The 21,013-nt window shown below is 40.7% G+C and overlaps 1 protein-coding gene across 3 annotated transcripts in view; it reads right to left on the minus strand.

The window, feature by feature from the left end:
* Positions 1–21,013, minus strand: part of MSRA (methionine sulfoxide reductase A) — a 373,438-nt gene that overhangs the window by 131,774 nt on the left and 220,651 nt on the right. For all 3 annotated transcript variants that reach the window (XM_033937807.1, XM_033937806.1, XM_033937808.1), the window contains one exon: positions 15,367–15,471. In XM_033937807.1, coding sequence (XP_033793698.1) covers positions 15,367–15,471 — 105 coding nt within the window. The remainder of the gene's footprint in view (positions 1–15,366; positions 15,472–21,013) is intronic.

Genomic DNA, 21,013 nt, shown 5'->3' on the forward strand with positions numbered 1-21,013 from the left:
GAGCACTGGGGGCACTAAGGACATAGGATCAATAAAATGACATTTCCACTCTTTTTTGAGTTCTTGTGTTTGTGGATTTGACTCTCCTGTTTCTTATCCAGGACAAACAGTAGCTTTCACCATGTCTATCTCAATAGCACATTAAGGAATTTTACTCTAGGAACCTGAACAAATCTTTTTTTAAAACCAACTACATTAACTGCTCTTACCATATCCTCTGGCAATGCGTTCCAGAGATTAACTATTCTGTGAGTGAAAAAATATTTCCTCCTATTGGTTTTAAAAGTATTATCCCTGTAACTTCATTGAATGTTCCCAGTCTTTGTAATTTTTAATAGAGTAAAAAGAAATCAGTCCACTTGTACCCATTCTACACCACTCAGAATTTTGTAGACTTTAATCATATTTCCCCCCTCAACACTCTCTTTTCCAAGCTGAAAAGCCCTAACCGCTTTAGTCTTTCCTGATACAAGAGGAGTTCCATCCTCGTTATCATCTTGGTTATTCTTCTTTAAACCTTTTCTAGTTCTGCTATAATCTTTTAGAGATAAGGAGACCAGAATTTAATCCAATACTCATAAGAACTTAAGAATTGCCATACTGGGACAGACAAGGTCCATGAAGCCCAACATCCTGTTTCTAACAGTGGCCAACTCAGGTCCCAAGTAACTAGCTACATCCCAAGTAGTAAAACAGATTTTATGTCGCTTATCCTAGGAATAAGCAATGGATTCCCCCCAAATCATTTCAATAATGGCATATGGACTTCCCTTTTAGGAAATTATTCAAAGTTTTTAAAACCATACTAATTTGACTGATTTCCTCACATTCTCTGTAGCAGTAGCGCTCCTCTCCCCCGTACCATATCTCCCTCCCATCTGAACCGCGAGACAGAAATAAATACCTTATAACAAACTGGCAGCATCGGCAGCAATGTAGACAGGCTGCTTTGCAGCCTTCTATCGCCCAGCTGTTCCTCTGCCTCATCACTGATGATGTCATCAGCATCGCAGCAGAGAAACGCCCGGGCAATAGAAGGCTGCGAAGCAGCTGCCAGTTTGTTATAAGGTATTTATTTCTGTCTCGTGGTTCGGATGGGAACATAAGAACATAAGAATTGCCGCTGCTGGGTCAGACCAGTGGTCCATCGTGCCCAGTAGTCCACTCACACGGGGAGGAGGGGGGATAGAATGAAGGGAGATAGGATGAAGGGAGGGATAGAAGCTGCAAGAGTTCTGCTGCACAAGGGATGAGAGGAAAGGAGGGATAGAAGCTGAAAGGGATGAGAGGGAGGGATAGAAGCTGCAAGGGTTCTGCTGCACAAGGGATGGGACCGAGGGAGGGATAGAAGCTGCAAGGGATGGAAGGGAGGGATAGAAGCTGAAAGGGTTCTGCTGTACAAGGGATGGGACCGAGGGATAGAAGCTGCAAGGGATGGGAGGGAGGGATAGAATCTGCAAGGGTTCTGCTGCACAAGGGATGGGACTGAGGGAGGGATAGAAGCTGCAAGAGATGGAAGGGAGGGATAGAAGCTGCAAGGGATGGGAGGGAGGGATAGAAGCTGCAAGGGTTCTACTGTACAAGGGATGGGAGGGAGGGATAGAAAGATACTGTACAAGGGGATGGGTAAGAAGGGAGGAAAGATGCTGTACATGTGGGGGAGTGAAAGGAAATAGGAAGAATTGGGGTGGAGGAGAGGAAGGGAGAGATGATCATTGTACATGAAAAAAATAAGATATCCCTGAAAATAAGACCTAGTGCCTTTTTTGGCCCATAATTAATATGACAGTGTCTTATTTTCAGGGAGTAGCAGTATCTATATCATATGTAATTTTGGGATCACTATTCAAAATGAATTAATCAGTTAAGAGCGGTTGATACCTGGTTAACTCATGTTGAACAGGCCATGAGGGGTTTAATCAGCAGCACCTACTCAGATAGTGCTGCTAAATATTTCCTCTAGCTGTGAAAGCTAAAATCATCTATTGTGTGGGTGGCTGGAGGTGAAGTCATTACTTAACTGGATAAGTGCTAATATTTAGCCCTTAACTAGTTAAGTTAACCAGCCAAATAATGCAAACAGTAATCCTATTTCAGCAACCCTATCTCTGGCTTGTTTAATTTAAGGGGTTAATGGCTGAATATAGGTATCTAGTTAAGTTCTGGCCAGTGGTTCATATCCAGATATTTAATGTTGGTATCTGGACATGGCCCAGCAATGAAAATCCACACACAATTTTGATAGTGGTAATCAAAATTTATATAAAATGTTAACTGTTGCCAGCTGAATATTAACCCCAATATATTGCTGGCATAGAGACTTTAATCATCTGCAGATGTCTGTTATTTTCCTTGTATTGCCTCTCCTGTATGGTTAAATCAATTTAAATATTAACCCCCTAGTGTTTAATTCTTTGCAAATTATAAATTCCTCATACATCATCTACAAAAAAACCCACCAAAATCAAAAGCCTTAAACTAAACAAAAAAATCCTGGTCCTTTAAAACTACTGAATGATGCAAATACCTTCAATTAAAAAATTGCAAAATGCATGCCAGGCATTAATCATTCAAGTTCAAATACATGAGCATAGAGATATTGTGCAAATAATTAGGAGTTCTAGGGAAGGGGATATACATTGATCATAGTTAGGGTTACCATATGGCTCCAGAAAAAGGAGGACAGATTTAGACATTCAGGTTTTACTTCCATTGCTTTTAGTGGAAGTAAAATCCGGATGTCACAATACGTCCTCCTTTTTCTGGGTTCATATGGTAACCCTAATCATGGTAAAAGAGTGGTTAACAACCTAAATTATATAGCTACTAACATGATGTAAAGAGGGAATACCTCATGGATTAATTTTGTCTAATAGGATTTGGTCATAATAAAAATACAAAATGTAATGCCTTCTAAAAGTACAAATGTTGTTATACATTTTAAGGAACAAACACAGAAAGACTGTGTTACTGTAATACAAAGAGCATGCTTGTGTTGAAAGGAAGCTTTCATTACAGCTGTTGACAAGCACCAAGGAGATGTCTACAGCTTTAAACAAACAGGAATCTCCATGGCAACCTACATTTTCAGTAGCATCTTAAGCTGCTGAAAACATATTAAAACGGATCCTTTTTTACTTCAAAAACAAACTCTTACTACAATATATATTTTTTGCTGTGAGAATTGCTATTCTGCAGCCCCTGGAAGAAGCAGAATCTGTTCCCATCTTCCAGGATACTAACAGCATTTGGATGTATTTAATTTAAACAAGGCTGGCCCAAGGATATCTGACATTCTAGGCAAATCTTCAGCCATAGTCCAGCATCTCCCCTAGTTGGTCAACAAATCCCTTTCCCTTCTATAAAACCTCACCCCACCACCACCAGGTGGCCAACATCTCCCCTTCCCCTTCCTACACTGCCTCTGCCAGATCCAGCATCTCTGGTTCCCCTTCTTACTCCCCTTGCATAATCTCTGCTTCCCCATTTTTCTACCCATACACAATCTATTCCCCTGCCCTTTCCTATCCCCTCTCCAGCATCTAATCTAATCCTTTGTCTTATATACCGAATCATCTCCTAAAAATAGGAGCTTGATTCGGTTTTCATTATTAGATCACAAAGAAAAATCCATTAACTTTCATTGGAGATATAACCTAAAAAGCAATGAAACATAGTAGTTTTTAAGGTTTTGCAAATGATCTGAAGAGATAAACATGATCTAATTTGAAGAGGTAGTCCATTCCATATCGCAGTTAGTAAGTATGGAAAGGAGTGTGAAATTTTACTAACGGTCTTGATTCCTCTTAATGATGGAAAAGAGAGCTTGTACATGAGTTATTCGCGTGTCTGAAGATCTCATGGTGTTTAGAGATAAATTAAAACTGAGTTTGCAAAAAAATAAAAAAAAAACTGGACAGAATTCAAATTCTCATGGAAAAGACGTTTGGATTATAAGAAAGCAATAAATCTATTTTAAGTAATGGACATCAGTATGAGCCTAGATGGTGCCACACGAAGGATCATTTGACTCAGGCAGATACTCACCAGCGAATAGCACTAGACTTAAAGTCTAAATAAGGACTGCCCCATACATCACATCGTCCATAAATATATACAAATTTCAACAAACATTTTCTCCAGTGGAACCGACCATAAAGTCTCTCCCAAGACTAAAAATTGTATAAAGTGCTGGAGTCTAGAAAATAAAGTGCTAAAAAATGTACAAAAAAGCTTGAAAAAAGTAGTAAAGTGCAGGTGCAAACACTTGAAAAACTATCGGATTAGACCCAATCCATAAGTGGTATCTTATTCCCATGAAACCCTGTAAACAAGAAAAATCTATATAAAATTAAGTCATGCAGTAAAACATCAACAGTTTCATGGGTTTCATGGGTGTGATTGTATGTGATGATCTTAAGGTGGCCAAATAAGTTGAAAAGGTGATGGAGAAAGCTAGAAAGATGCTAGATTGCATAGGGATAGGTATGGCCAGTAAGAAAAAGGAGGAATTGATGCCCCTGTATAAGCATGAGCCCACCCTTGCATTTTCTTTTCTTTGCAAAGGTACTGCAGCAGATCCCCTGATGAAACCTATCCAGGTGAAACGGAGGCCTCGTTGGGAACAGTAATGCAGTGCTGTTAACTTCCGTGTGGCATTTGCTATTAAGATAAGTGCTCCTTTAAAAATTGGTGCTATCTTACATTTAAATCAATTACCTGAAGATATTATTATATTGGTTATTTATACTAAGGGGCTCATAATCGAAAGAGAAAAACGTCCAAAAACCGGCCTAAGTCGGCACTTGGACAAACATTTCCCAAAATCCCTCCTGATGTTGTTCTTCCCTAAATGTTTTTTCTTTTTGGTTATTTTATTTTAAATAAATGTAATTTATCCTTGTATTCCTTATGTATCTTCAAATAACTACAGATAAGATTGTATGTTTTTATTGTTTAAATGGTTGTTATTTGTCCCCCCAAAATTACTATTGTTAAACGCATTGAATTATTTGATATTGCGTTCAAATCAAAACCCTAATAATAATAAAACTTGAATAAAAACGGGTTTTGGACATATTTCTAAACGACCTAGGCCTTCATAGTGCCACTGAACAACCAAAGCTAAATGGGGTATTTTGGGAGGAGTGTCGAGGGTGGGAGCTGGGCAGGACGTGGGCCGGCTTAGACTTAGTCGTACAGCATGTATAACCGAAAGTTATATAGCCCACGATCGATAAGCACTGTAAACACATAAAACAGACCCCCACTACCCCAGTGATCACCGACCCCACCCCCATAAAAATATTAATCACACCTTTAAAATTCAGCCTCCAGACTATCATCACCTGGCCACCTGGCATAGGAAAGCTTAGTCGTCCAACACAGTCAGCTTAAGTCGTCTTGGGGATGGGTTAGGGACCCATAGAGAGGAGTACCCATGCCCATAAGCCCCTGTAATCACTACACTGATACTTAAACATGTGTACTCCCCTATACACCCCCAAAACCCTTTTTTACTGGCATAAAAGTGGCTCCTGCAGCCATAAGAGCTATTGGGGTGGTAGATAGGTGGGTCTAGGGGATTTTAGAGGTGGTTTGGGGGGCTTACCATTATCTATAAGGGAGCTGTAGTGAGATGAAGACATGGCACCCTTTTTGTGAAGTTCACAGCAGTGCCCTGTAAGTTACCCCACTATTTAGGTGTCATGTTTGGGTGTTCAGTCCATCAATTTGCAGACCCCTCTCACGTCCAAGAGGGCTGGTTCTAGGCGTTTTTGACTTGGACGAAAAGTTGGATGGAAATGTGGTATAAAGATGGATGATTTAGCGACTTGGATGATCAGATCAGCAGGACGTATAATTAAATGATTTTCGAAACCAAAAGAATTTTGGACGTATTTTTTGAAAATGTGTCTTGGGCTGTTTTTTTTACTATGGACAACTTGCGAGTTGGACGCAAACGGACTTAGACTTCCCTTTCAATTATGCTCCTCTTAAGAATTGGGGGTTTTGACCTATAATTGAGCCTATGACCAGAATTATTAATTTTTATAAGCAGTCACGCTGTTTGAATTAAGGTCTCTGAGGTCTTTTCTCTCCTTATGCACTAAAAATCACTAAGTTTATGCTCTTAAGCTGATGTTATTGTTTCTTACTAACAGACTTAAAGATCTCAATCTGTATACTTTGGAGGAGAGATATGATAGAGATCTTTAAATACCTATATAATGTAAATGCACATGAGTCGAGTCTCTTTCATTTGAAAGGAAGCTCTGGAATGAGAGGGCATAGGATGAAGTTAAAAGGTGATAGGAGTAATCTAAGGAAATACTTTATTATAGAAAGGGTGGTAGATGCATGGAACAGTCTCCCGGAAGAGGTGATAGAGACAGAGACTGTGTCTGAATTCAAGAGGGCCTGGGAAAGGCAAGTGGGATCTCTTAGAGAGAGAAAGAGATAATGGTTACTGTGGATGGGCAGACTAGATGGGCCATTTGGCCCTTATCTGCCATCATATTTCTATGTTTCTGTGGAACTAAACTGAATTGCTGACAGGAAGAATTCCACAATAGATGGCTGAAAGAGCATTTTCGATAAAACGTCTGGGAAAGGCATCCAGAAATCCAGTGGAGAAAATGTCCATTCTCAAAACAGCAAGATGCCTATCTTTTTATTTTTTGAAAATGACCCAAGTAGACATTTTGGTCCTTAGTACGTCTATCTTTTTGATCATTCTCAAATATACACACATCCACATGAAAAACACACAAAGGAAAGTTTTTAGAACTCAAGCAGCCAGCATTCTATTCACGGAGAGCTAAGCACAGCAGAGAGGTACTCTAGGGGGTACTGCAGTTACTGTCATATTTCAAAGTCCCAGGCACACATGTCACTATAAACTGCTTATATTGAATAGTGAGCCCTCCAAAATCCATCCAAAACTTACTGTACCCACCTGTACACCACAACAATAGCCCTTATGCCTGCAGGTGTCATCTTAATGTAGGTACAGTAGGTTTTGGAGGGCTCACCACACAATATAAGCAAGATATGGCGATATCTGTACCTGGAACTTTTAATGTGAAATTCACTGCAGTAAACCTTAAGAGTGTCCTACTGCTCTCTGAGTTAAAATATCACATTACTATCTGAAGCTGCTTGGGCTAAAAACTTTTCAGCACCCCTTCGTAATACAGGCTAGAATGTACTGTGGTTTTTTTAAAACATCTTTGGGTGGAGGAAGGGGGTTGGTGACCACTAGGAGATTAAGGGGGTGGGGTCATGCCTTAATTCCCCCAGTGGTCATCTTGTCAGTTTGGGCACCTTTCTAGCATTTAGACGCTTTTAAAATAGATCTAGCTCCAAATGCCATAAAAAAAAGCCCCGGCCCTTTTGTTAAAGGTTTGATTATGCCTTACGAGGGTCCAAGTCCTAAGACCGATCTAAGCCCATACAAAACACACCTCTAACATGCCCCCTTAAGATTTGGATGCACTGGAGACAAAACAACTTGAACGTTTTGACTAGTAAGCCATCCAAGTTCTGGTTTATGCTATCTTTTGGACATCTATCTTTTTTGAAAATAAGCCCATTAGGATAGTGCATTAAAAAAGAGAAGTAAAGCCCATTTTTCCCTTAGATGTTTCCCTTGTTAAACAATGAATTATGACACATAGGTTCACAAAGGCAGTGAGAATAAAAACATTGTGAAGCTCACTTCTGCCATCTAGAGTTAAATGTTTTAATTTTCATTATACAGCTATATGCAGGGAAAATCAAATTAAAGTTGGAAAAAAGAGATTATGTACTTATCCTAGTAAGTTCTTTTCTTGTAGATAGGTGAGATAGGTTGTGTCCCAATGGCTGCGTACCATTTGCAGAAGGAATCCACTCCAGATTTTTCTCTGTGCCTCTGCTGTACTTCACTGTGGTCTCTAGCTCCACCTACAGTTAGTACCCAAACACTGAGAGCCACTAATAAACATGAAGTACAGATATCCATGGCAATCAAGCTCAGAAACAACTGTTCTGCTCAAGAAGTAACATGAGAACATCAACTGCAAACAGCCAACAAAGACCTCAAAGAAGCTCAGCAACTACTCCAGCAGAAAAGAGAAATGTATATACAGTATTCTTCCCAGTCCTGAGAGCTGACAGGCATCCAAGAAACAACTTGGAGAAGCATAAACAGACTGAGACAGTAGAGAGGTGCAGGAAGGACAGGGCAGGAGTCTAGAATGTCTCACCTATCTATTGAAAAAGAGCTTACCAACATAAGTATATAATCTCTTTTTCCAGTGCAATAGGTGAGACATTCTAGACAGATAGGACATAGAAAAGCAGTCCCCAAAAAGCTAGGGCAGGCTTGCTATGCTGGCCTTTAAGACTGATGACCCAAGATCCTGTCCACGGCTGCACTAGAGCGTCAAGACCCTCGCTTCTGGGTTCTGATCATCAACTGAAGAAATAATCCACTTTCTTGTTCTTTGCCATGGCCATGAGGACAAAGTGAGGCTGACCCCCAATACTGCACTATGGTTCAGAATGCTGCTGAAAACAGGGTTCACTCACCCGAATCCAAAGTCTGTCTGCTGAGGAAGTCAGCTTGAACACTGTCAACTCCCATCACATGAACTGCTGAGGTGACATTCCACCCACAGAAAAAGAAGGCGGGCTTCCTGAGCCAAAGGGGTGCTCTTGGTCCCTCCCTGATGACTGAAATAAGCAAATTCCCCTACAGCCAAGTAAAAAGAAAAACCTGAATGGCTATCTCACTAGTAAAAGAACAGGTGAGTGAGAAGATTAGGGATGTAGTTATTTCATGCCTTCAACTTTTTTGATAAAAATTGAAGTAGAGTACTTGGGTTATCATATGTTTGGGTAACATTCTGCTAAGTTACCTGCATCCTGGCAGGATAGAATAAGTCATATTGAGTACTAAAGGCTTTGAGTTTGTGACACAGATATAAAAAAGATTTGCACTTTTTAGCCTTGGGACCTGAGAGAACAGGCACAAAGAAAATTTTTCTTTCTTCAAACATAAAAGGCGCTTTAGCTTTTGCTGTAGGCAGAATTTGTAGAGTGGATATCTTAATACTTTGAAGAACAACAGCCTAGGCATGGAACTGTTAGAGGACTGTTTAGAAGGGGTTCTATGAGAATTTTCAATCTCCATGGTAGGTAAATGGTTATGTTAAGAAAGCTCGGAAGGAAAGCTTGTAAGAATAAAACTGCATCAGTGCCTTCTCTCATTTCAGGGAATCCAAGCATACAGATGCTATTTCTTCTAGTTCATGTTGAAGAAGATACATTTTATTCAAACGCCTCTGTATGATTGCATGTTGTTCATCATGTTCGACCGATCATTCTTCAAGAAGTTGAATGCACACATTACACTGAGCAAATTGAGTAGTAATGGCTAACATTTCAACTTTAATTTCGGATGTGGTCTGAAAATTTTGCTTCATGATCTCCCACAGCACTTTAATATCTTCAGCCAAAGATTCTTGTGAAAGTTCAAGGCAGTCAGGCAGTAATGGTGCAATCGAGGCCTTTTCCGGCATGGGTAGGTCTTTTTTAGATCTCTTTGAAACTAGATGAACATTAAAAGTATTATCGGGTTTGGTAAATTTCAATACCATGAGATCTCTGCTAACGGAAGAAGTCGAGGAGGAGAACTACAGAGCAGAGTAAGCCGATATTATTCATTAAACACAAAAGGCCAGATGGAGAAAGCCACTCACATGTCCATGCCAAATGTGATCGCATGATCACTCCCCGGAGTGAAGTACATTTTTTCTCACCTGAATAGCTATGAGCCTTTCTGGGTTTGAAGAAAGTGGTTTCTGGGATTGTTTAGCTGTAGCTAAATAGCTATTTAGAATATAGTAGGACATATTTCCTTTATATTGATTTTTCCTTACTTATGGTTCTCTTCACCTTTTATCGGCCCTTTCCCCTCCTTGATAGAAGAAATGTGGAAATATCTTTTATTGTAGTTTTCTTTAAAAAAATTCCTTCTGTATTGCCTGAGCAAGTGTAATTCTTGTGAAAAATTTGAAATTTCAATAGGTATAATATCAAAACAACAAAAAAAAGAGATAAGTAAAACTCAGAAAAAAATTAACTTAAGGCATAAGAAGGATGTGATCTTTGATGTTTTTATAGTCTTTGAGAACTTTATAGTAGCCTTGTGGTTAATGTAGAGGCCCAAGAACCAGAGGAACTGGGTTTGATTGCTTGTTCCTTGTGACTTTGGGCAAGTTACTCAATCCTTCATTGCCCCAGGTACAAATTTGTTCCCATATATAATACAATATGTAAACCTGTATACAAAATAATATGTAAACTGCTTTGACCATAACCACAGTATTTCAAATCTGTGGAGCAGGGAAAGGCTTGGGTGGACCAGAAGCAACAGGAGGAGGAGTGAATGTTCTCTACTCTGCTCCAGGCTCACCACCTCCCTTCCTCTTTCCTGCAGTCAACTTGGAGGGGAATACAGTAGGATGGCCTTACTGCATTGGATACTAAAAATAAGTCATCCCCCATAAATTAAGCCCTACTTTCACTGATAACTGAGGTCTTTTCTTCCCAAAATATATTAAAAAATTCAAAAATAAAAAATTCCTTATATTGTTGATTGGAAAGTATTTTGTAACCTTGATTGATTAACCATCTACAAGGAGTCCAAAATGCTGCAGTGCGACTCCTAAAAAACTTTGGCCCTTTTGACCATATCTCCCTAGCACTGATCCAGGTCCACTGGCTCTCAATACAACAACGCAATACCTTCAAACAACTAGTATTAGCGTTTAAACGCTTCCACGACATGATACCTGACTATGTAGCAAAGAAACTCCCAATATACCACTCTCAATGGGAACTCAAACTTTCCAACGCTCCAGCAAAGAGCTTCCACAGGGACACAGCCTGAAAGCGATCATATTCCTATAGCATATCTAAATTATGGAATTAACTCCCTCCTGCCATTAGGGCAATTGATAACCTACTGACCTTCCAGAAAGCAGTAAAGACGCTTTTCATGAACCGGATCACTTCTGGTCTCAACCTTTGACAGACCTTGCTTCAACGTACCTTACCTCAGAACACCTGTGTCAGGTAACCGGTGACGGGTCAAAAGCGCGCGAGGACAAAGGCGCGCCGACAACTGAGCTTGGACAACTGAGCGCAGGGCTTAATCGCGCCGAAGAAAACCCATATTTTAAAGGGCTCTGATGGGAGTGTGGTGGGGAACCCCTCCACTCTACTTAATAGGGATCGCGCTGCCTCACGCTGCCATGTTGGGGGTATGTGTGGGGTGTAACCCCCCCCCCCCATTATACTGAAAACTTAACTTTTTCCCTAAAAAACAGGGAAAAAGTTAAGTTTCCAGTATAATGAAGGGGTTACAACCCCCCCAAACGCCAGTGCGATCTCTATTAAGTAAAGTGTGTGTGGGGGGGTTTCCCCACCAACACCCCCCCTTTGAAGCCCTTTAAAATATGGTTTTTCTTCGGCGCGATGAAGTCCTGCGCTCGGTTGTCGGCGCACCTTTGTCCTCGCGCGCTTTAGACTATGAACCCAGCTAACCAGTTCTTCTACCATTCCAAAAATCAATTAAAACCTCCCTATTCGACAAATTCATCGACTAAAACAGACCACCCTCTCTCACTATGATATTCCCCTCTGTAAACGCTATTTCAATCTCTCAGGAAGCTCCAATTTTCATGTATTCTTTACCTATGGAACTCCAATTAGTATGTAACTTTTCTATTTTTAGGATCCTTGTTATTCGCTGACTGTCCAGTCTTCTTTCAATGTGAACCGCCTAGAAGTTCCTTCACATGCTGAGGAAAGCTAGATCCTACTTCAGCCAACAACACTTTGCCATCCTTGTCCAATCCATCATCCTCTCCAAACTAGATTACTGCAACGCCATCTACTTAAATCTATCAAAAAAAAGTATTCTAAGACTCCAGCTAATCCAGAATACTGCAGCCAAACTGATCTTCTCAAAACGCAAGTCTGACCATGCCTCCCCACTCCTTGCCAAACTTCATTGGCTCCCAATAATCTCCAGAATCCATTTCAAATGTTCCTGCCTGGCTTTCAAGATCATTCACGGAATCCTGCCTCCTCTTATCCCACTGTCTTTCAACTCCTCCAGTCCCGACTCCTCCAGAACTGCCCAAAGGCTTAAACTAGCCTTCCCCTCTCCACGCGGCATCCACTATTCAGGCAAACTGGGAAAATCCCTTCTCTTCAAAATCACAGGTCTTTGGAACGACCTCACCACCCCGCTGCGGAACCTGAGCTCCCTTCAGTTATTCCGCAAACAACTGAAAACCTGGCTTTTCAGCAAATTGTAGCTCTATCCTTCCCCCCTTTCTCTCCCCCCTTCTACACATAAGTTCATGTAATCCTTTTTCTTCTTCTCTATCCACTATTTTAAGTTCTTGTAAACCGTGTCGAGCTCCATTTTCATGGAGATGATGCGGTATATAAACTTAAGGTTTAGATTAGATTAGAAGTTGCTTGACTATGGCGGTATAGAAAAATAATGTTATTATTATTATTCACTGCAGATATGTTTATACTTATTCATGACTATGATTTATTTTCTTAGATTCTGCAAAGCATATATTCTTAATCAAATTCTCTATAAGTTGTAAGTTTTGATTCTATAGCTTTGTGTTTTGATCTTGATGACACAAAGTTGTTCAAAGTTGTTAAATCGCAAGAGGACCTTGTCAGACTGGAAGACTGGGCATCAAAATGGCAGATGATGTTTAATGTGAGCAAGTGCAAAGTGATGCATGTAGGAAAGAGGAACACAAACTGTTGCTACATGATGCTGGGTTCTATATTAGGAATCACTGCCCAGGAAAAGGATCTAGGTGTTATTGTTCAGGATACGTTAAAACCCTCAGCTCAATGTGCAGCGGCGGCTAAGAAAGCAAATAGAATGTTAGAAATTATCAGTAAAGGAATGGAAAACAAAGATGAAAATGTTATAATACCCTTGTATCGCTCTATGGTACAGCTGCAACTTGAATACTATGTGCAGTTCTGGTCACTGTATCTCAAAAAAGATATAGCAGAATTAGAAAAGGTACAGAGGATGACAAGGAAAATAATAAAAGGTTTGGGACGACTTCCCTATGAGAAAAGGCTAAAATGACTAGGACTCTTCAGCTTGGAGAAGACACAGCTCAGGGGTGACATGACAGAGGTCTATAAAATACTGAGTGGAGTGGAAAGGGTAGATGTGAAATGCTTGTTCACTCTTTCCAAGGGGGCATGTGATGAAACTACTAAGTAGTAGATTTAAGACAAACCAGAGAAAATATTTCTTCACATAACATGTAACTAAACTCTGGAATTTGTTGCCAGAGAATGTGGTGAAATAGTTAGCTTAGCAGGATTTTAAAAAGGTTGTATAATTTCCTAAAAAAGAAGTCCATAGGCCATTATTGAGATAGCTTGGAGAAAATCCACTGCTTATTCTTAGGATAAGCAGCATAAAATCTGATTTACTACTTGGGATCTAGCTAGGTACTTGGGACCTGGGTTGGCCTCTGTTGGAAACAAGACAATGGGCTTGTCCCAGTTTGGCAGTTCTTATGCTCTTAAGTGGTGGTCTATTTGTTGTTGATTAGTGATTGGGGGGGAGGGGGGGAAGGAGGTTTGCACCTGGGAGCATTGGATATTGTGGGGTAGATAGGATTTGTAGTGGGGTGAACAAGGGAAGATTGGATATTTTGGGGGAGGGAGATTCAGAAAGTTATCAGGAGTCATCAGGGAGAAGCAGGACTGATAGGGGCATCCATAGATGTGCTAGGCCTGTCCAAACCACTCCTTCTCACCACATTCTGGCAGTGTACATATGGTGATCAACAACACATATACAGTAAATAGCCCCTTTGTAAAATGACTTAGTTAACATATTTATGTTAATCTACTACTACTATTAAATATTTCTATAGCGCTACCAGACGCACGCAGCACTGCACAGAGTCACAAAGAGTAAGAAAACAGTCCCTGCTTGAAAGAGCTTACATTCTAAACAGGCAAGACAGACAAACAGGATCTACCCATATAAAAGCTACTCTTTAGCAGTGGGAATGCATCTACAATAATGGCCTCTATTTCCTTTTTTTGTATAATGTTCAAGTAGCAAAGTCAGGAACTTCACATCAATCTTAGACTCAGGAATTCTTGTTCCACCACTCCTCCATTCCTCCTACCACCCCCCCCTCCTCCCGGGCTTAGTAGACAATCCTTAAAGATCCCTTTTCTTTTATGGGATATATTTTGTTTTGTTGAAATGGATCTTATTATTTCCATATTTAAGTAATTTATTTTGTATCTTGAATTTAAAGTACTGTAAAACAGTGGTTCCCAACCCTGTCCTGGAGGACCACCAGGCCAATCGGGTTTTCAGGCTAGCCCTAATGAATATACATGGAGCAGATTTGCAAATCTCTCTCATGCATATTCATTAGGGCTAGCCTGAAAACCCGAATGGCCTGGTGGTTCTCCAGGACAGGGTTGGGAACCACTGCTGTAAAATCTCTCTCATGCATATTCATTAGGGCTAGCCTGAAAACCCGAAAGCCTGGTGGTTCTCCAGGACAGGGTTGGGAATCACTGCTGTAAAATATGATAAATAATGAGAAACAAGTAATAAACATTAAAACCAAGAAATGAGAGAAGATACTGGAAAATATTTTAGTGGAGGACTATTGTTAAAATTTTAAGGAACTATAACTATACTGAATATATTGTACTTGATTTTCCAAGTACAGTATATTCAAGTGTCATTTCAACTGACAGCCTTTTTTCCAAAAGCAGTTGAATCATGATAATTCTACATTAATGCTACCATATATTATTGTTAAGAACAATAGTAATACTTTTTAAACGTATGTTCATTTTATCAATAAAGAATCTTTCCATAAGTTGCATGAAAAACAGCAAAGGAAATATTAGAGAACAGCTATAGTACATGATGGTACATATGCTTGGAAGATGTTAAGAAATGTATTTTAATTTTGAAACAAGAGAAGAGCATTTAGGGAAATCTGTAATAATTGCACACAGTAGGACTTTTCCATTGTCTCTGCTATCTCCCTGTGGGAATTTTTCTACCACAGACAGCTGTAAAAGTGGGGAATGGGAGGGGTGTTCATTAGTTTCCATACCCTCATTTTTCTCTCTTTCTCTGTCAATAAATGTCTGCAATCATATTCTTCAGCTCCTGTGTGATTACAAGGTTCATCTCCTCCATGTAGCTCAAACACTAATTATCCCAACTGTAATTAGTAAGATAATTAAATACTGGCCCAGTCATCACTCTACCTTGTGTAGGGTCATGATTCTCCCAAAAGACCTTGAGCAGTTTCTCAAAGCTGATGTTTTCTGGCTGATAGACTACTCGTACGACTTCTGCATGCCCAGTTTTTCCTTAAAGGGTATAATAAAAGTAAAATTGTCATTAAATATCAACATAAGGCTTTTAAATACAAGCAAAATATAATGCAAACTATTAAGCATGGGTAAAAGTAAATCAAATTATATTTTTGGTTTTTTATATACAGACTTTACTTTTTAAAATTCCAATCCCTGTTGAATGATTACTGTACAAGATTATATAATATCAAATCCCACTCTAAAAGTTGCAGTATTTTACTCTGAAATCACCGGCAGGAGTAAAATACTGCAAGTAAAATGTGCCACAGATATTATGCCCTGAGGCAGCAGATACAATAAGACGAGTCCACAAAATGCTAGCTACGTCGGCTTCTCTTAGCAGCACAGAGCGTATGCTATCAGAGAGAGAGTTGTGAGATGCCAAAAATTATAAAAGATAAGTGAAGCTACTCTCTTTCTAAGTGCAATAATCTGCTGGTACTTTTTAGTTGTGGGTCATCCCAAAAGTGGCTATAGTAAAGATAAGAAAAACATAAAAGACTTGTTCAACAAATCTCTGGAGACGGGAGTGATTAATGGGGATTGGAGGAGAGCGGATGTGGTCCCTATTCATAAAAGTGGTCACAGGGATGAAGCAGGAAACTACAGGCCGGTGAGCCTCACTTCAGTTGGAAAAATAATGGAAGTGTTGCTGAAAGAAAGGATAGTGTAGTTCCTTGAATCTAATGGGTTACAGGATCCGAGGCACAGAACGAAACAGGGGAAACAAAATGACAGGATCCGAGGCAACATGGCTTTACAAAAGGTAAATCGTGCCAAACGAACCTGATTGAATTTTTTGATTGCGTGACCAGAGAGCTGGATCGAGGACATATGCTAGATGTAATTTACTTAGATTTCAGCAAAGCCTTTGATTCAGTTCCTCATAGGAGGCTGTTGAACAAACTTGAAGAGCTGAAGTTAAGACCCAAAGTGGTGAACTGGGTTAGAAACTGGCTGCCAGAGGGTGGTGGTTAATGGAAGTCTCTCGGAGGAAGGAAAGGTGAGTAGTGGAGTCCCTCAGGGCTGGGGCCGATCCTGTTCAATATGTTTGTGAGTGACATTGTTGAAGGGTTAGAAGGAAAAGTGTGCCTTTTTGCAGATGATACCAAGATTTGTAACAGAGTAGACACCGAAGAGGGAGTGGAAAATATAAAAAAGGATCTGCAAAAGTTAGAGCAGGGGTAGGGAACTCTGGTCCTCGAGAGCCGTATTCCAGACGGGTTTGCAGGATTTCCCCAATGAATATGCATGAGATCTATTTGCATGCACTACTTTCGATGCATATTCATTGGGGAAATCGTGAAAACCCGACTGGAATACAGCTCTCGAGGACTGTAGTTCCCTACCCCTGAGTTAGAGGAATGGTCTAATGCCTGGCAACTAAAATTCAATGCAAAGAAATGCAGAGTAATGCATTTGGGGATTAATAATAGGAAGGAACCGTATATGCTGGGAGGAGAGAAACTGATATGCACGGATGGGGAGAGGGACCTTGGGGTGATAGTGTCCAAAGATAAGAAAAATTTTAAAAAGTGAAAATAAAAATAAAATAAATATAATACAGTTGGGGTTTCTTGCCAATGACTGCAATGAGGAGCAGATTTGGGGCTCCTTTTACAAAGGCATGTTAGGGCCTTAATGCGCAGAATAGCATGCGCTAAAATGCCGCACGCACTAGCCGCTGTCACCTCCTCTTGACCAGGTGGTAGTTTTTCGGCTAGCGCACAGTAATCCGGTGCATGCGCTAAAAACGCTAGCGCACCTTCGTAAAAGGAGTATGTAATCTAATACATTATAACAGTGTTTTGAAGAATTTGCTGTGCGTATGGCTCCAGTTTCTGAGGCTTTTTTCCCCCCGGATATAAACATAATGATATACTGTGTTTAATGTTATGAGCTAAGGGACCCCTCAACTTTTAGAGTGGGATTTGATATTATATAATCTTGTATTATTTGGACCACTTGGTCTGACAGTTTTTCTTGAGTGCTTTATCTGGATGATTACTATAACCATAGCAGTTTTGAAGTAGGATATCTCATAGCATAATTGCCATATATGTTAGCTTAATGTGCTACAATGCTTCCATAATATGTAAACAGTATATCCCGCAGTCAGAAGTAAGATATTGATAAAAATTTCCACTGTAACCTTCAATGTCCTTGTTGAATGTCTGGTAACCAATGGCATATCTGAAGCCCTAAAAGAGTTTAAATAAGAAGTAAAAGGGTAAAAAGGACATTGAAAGTCCATAATATTTAAGCCATAAAACAATTAGTACCGCAAGCAAATTTTTCTTATTACAATAAGATACATATGTAAGTTAAGCACCATGAAAGACAGCATAACATTTTCAAAATTATATACTTGGAGGGACATTTTCAATAGGGTGTCTAAGTCTGAGTTTGAATGTTTTGGAAAAGGCGTCCAAAAATTCAGTAGGAAAAAATGTCCCATTTTTGAAATCGAAAGACATCTATCTTTTTTTGTTCAAAAATGATCTATCTAGACCAGTGCCTCGCAAACTTTGCGAAGCAGCGGCATATTAAACTGGTAGACGCAGCTCGAGGACATCCGGAAGTGCGCACATAAAAACATAAGAAATGCCTGCACCGGATCAGACCTGGGGTCCATCCAATCTGATGATCCGCACACGCGGAGGCTCAGCCAGGCGTACCCTGGCGAATACCTTAGTCACTCGTATCCCTCAATGTGTCCTGCAAGAAGATATGCGTCCAATTTTCCGTTAATTCCTAGAATGGTGGTTTCCTCTACCATCTCTTCCGGGAGAGAGTTCCAGGTGTTCACCACTCGCTGTGTGAAGCAGAACTTTCTGACATTTATCCTGGCCGTGTCCCCTCTCAGCTTCAGGCCATGACCTCTGGTCCGAGTCTGAGTCACATTTGCCAATGTGAATAACGCTGTTTCTTGCTCACCATCCTTTCCCCCTGCTGGTAAGTAAGCTTGCTCCATTTTGTCGATTCCTTTTAATATTTTAAAAGTCTCTATCAGATCCCCTCTCAGTCTTCTCTTCTCAAGGGTGAATAATCCCAGTTTTCTGAGGCGATCTTTGTAGCTCAAGTTCTCCATACTTTTTACTAGCTTCGTCGCTCACCTCTGCACCCTCTCCAGCAGTGTTATATCCTTCTTCAGATATGGAAACCAGTGTTGGCGTGAAGGCCCTCCAGATGGGGCCCTGAGCTGTCAGTGGGGGGGGGGGGGGGGTGCTGGAAGGGAAGAGGCATGGAGAGGCGCCGGGGAGGCATGTCCTGTAGGTTGTCAGCCAGCGCCGGTGCCTCTTCTCCTCTATATTCTACTCCCACGGCGGTCCTTAGGTCAAAGACCAGTGCCCTAATTGAGTCTAGCAGGAAGTTCAGCAGGAACTTATCTAACTTTGACTTGAATCCCTGGAGGGTGTTTCCCCTATAACAGCCTCTGGAAGAGTGTTCCAGATTTCTACCACTCTCTGGGTGAAGAAGAACTTCCTTACGTTTGTACGGAATCTATCCCCTTTCAACTTTTGAGAGTGCCCTCTCGTTCTCCCTACCTTGGAGAGGGTAAACAACCTATCTTTATCTACTAATGGCCTCTTTTACAAAGCCACACAACAACAGCCCCAAAGCCCTTTAAATCTCTATGGGCTTCTGTGCCGTTAGCACAGCGCAGCCGCTAGCATGGCTTTGTAAAAGAGGCCGTAAGTCTATTCCCTTCATTATTTGAATGTTTCGATCATGTCCTCTCTCAGTCTCCTCTTTTCAAGAGAGAAGAGGCCCAGTTTCTCTAATCTCTCACTGTACGGCAACTCCTCCAGCCCCTTAACCATTTTAGTCGCTCTTCTCTGGACCCTTTCGAGTAGTAGTGTGTCCTTCTTCATGTACGGCGACCAGTGCTGGACGCAGTATTCCAGGTGGGGGCGTACCATGGCCTGGTACAGCGGCATGATAACCTTCTCTGATCTGTTTGTGATCCCCATCTTAATCATTCCTAGCATTCTGTTTGCCCTTAAGCACTTAAGCATGCTTATTGCAGGTTAAACAGCACTGAATGGTGCAGTAAGGTATCCTTCCATAGTTTTGGGATTGGTGTACGATGCCCAAATGCTAAAAAATAGAATTTATTTTTATCTCTGTGGTATCTGAGGGGTGGAGAGTAGTCATGTTCTGTGCTGTGCTAATAAATTAGTGCAGCTACATTGCCGCCTTGGATGATCTCTTCATAAAGGTGATTAATAAATCCCAATAAATAAATATCACAAACTAAAAAGAAAATCTATCACAAAATTATAAACTAAATATTCTTAAACTAAATTGCAAATGTATAAAGAGAACTCATCTTCAACTGAAGGCCTTGAGGGGGAAGGGATTCATCAAGGTATCTTAGTACTGCAGGTTACTGAATCCCATCCAACAGGAATAACATGCCCTGCAAGCCACTTCTGGGCTACAGGAAAAATGCTGCTTGCGAAGCATTGGGCTGCATAAAGCCACAGCCCAATGCTCCCAGGTTGCCAGTCTAAAGTTCCTCCCCTCCATGACTCAACCCCCCAATGCTGCCCCTCTTGTGACCCAACTCCCAATGCAGACCTCCCCCTGTAGCCTCCTGACCCCCCACCCCGTGGCCTGAAACCCTACCAGAAACCCTACCATACCAATCTCCCATGGTCCCCAGGAGTGATGGGTAAGATAGATCAACACCAATTTTGGAAGGATGATGGGTTTTTGGCTTGTGATTCTATTATATATTTGACTGAAATAATGTCAGCAACAAGTTCTTAGATAAAATTGTCTCAATTAAGTGAAAGAAAATATCATTAGAAAATCAAGAGAAATGGTTTGATCATGAATTACTGTTACTTAAGCAACCATGGAGGAAGGAGGAATACATTTGGAGGAAGACTATAAGGCCAGAATAGTAATAAAAAAGAAAGAACATTATTCTAAAATTTTAGGTGGTAAGAGCCTGGATATAAAGAAGTTGTTCTATTTATTGTATTTGTTGAAGAAGGTTGATGATCTGCTAGAAGGTTGTTTCTATCTGGATTCAATACCCTTCACCACCTATAAAACAGGAAACATCAATTCCCTGTATTTTTTTCCCCATCCAAAACACAGGACTTACCAGGATAATGCAGGATGTGTCAGGATCCTGCAATTCTGACCCCAGGAAGTGCTGTATCCCCCTGGATTCAGCACCCTTCACCATCTATAAGGCAAGAAACATCCATTCCCTGCACTCCTTCCACATCAAAAGCACAGGATCCTGCAGGATGTGTCAGGATCCTGCAATTCTGACCCCAGGAAGTGCTGTATCCTCGATTCAGCACCCTTAACCACCTATATGGCAGGAAAACATCAATTCCCTGTACTCCTTCTCCATCAAAAGCACAGGACTTACCAGGATAATGCAGGATGTGTCAGGATCCTGCAATTCTGACCCCAGGAAGTGCTGTATCTCCCTGGAATCAGCACCCTTCACCATCTATAAGGCAAGAAACATCCATTCCCTGCACTCCTTCCCCATCCAAAGCACAGGATC

Source organism: Geotrypetes seraphini, chromosome 3 (assembly GCF_902459505.1).
Source record: "Geotrypetes seraphini chromosome 3, aGeoSer1.1, whole genome shotgun sequence".
NCBI classification, from domain to species: Eukaryota; Metazoa; Chordata; class Amphibia; order Gymnophiona; family Dermophiidae; genus Geotrypetes; species Geotrypetes seraphini.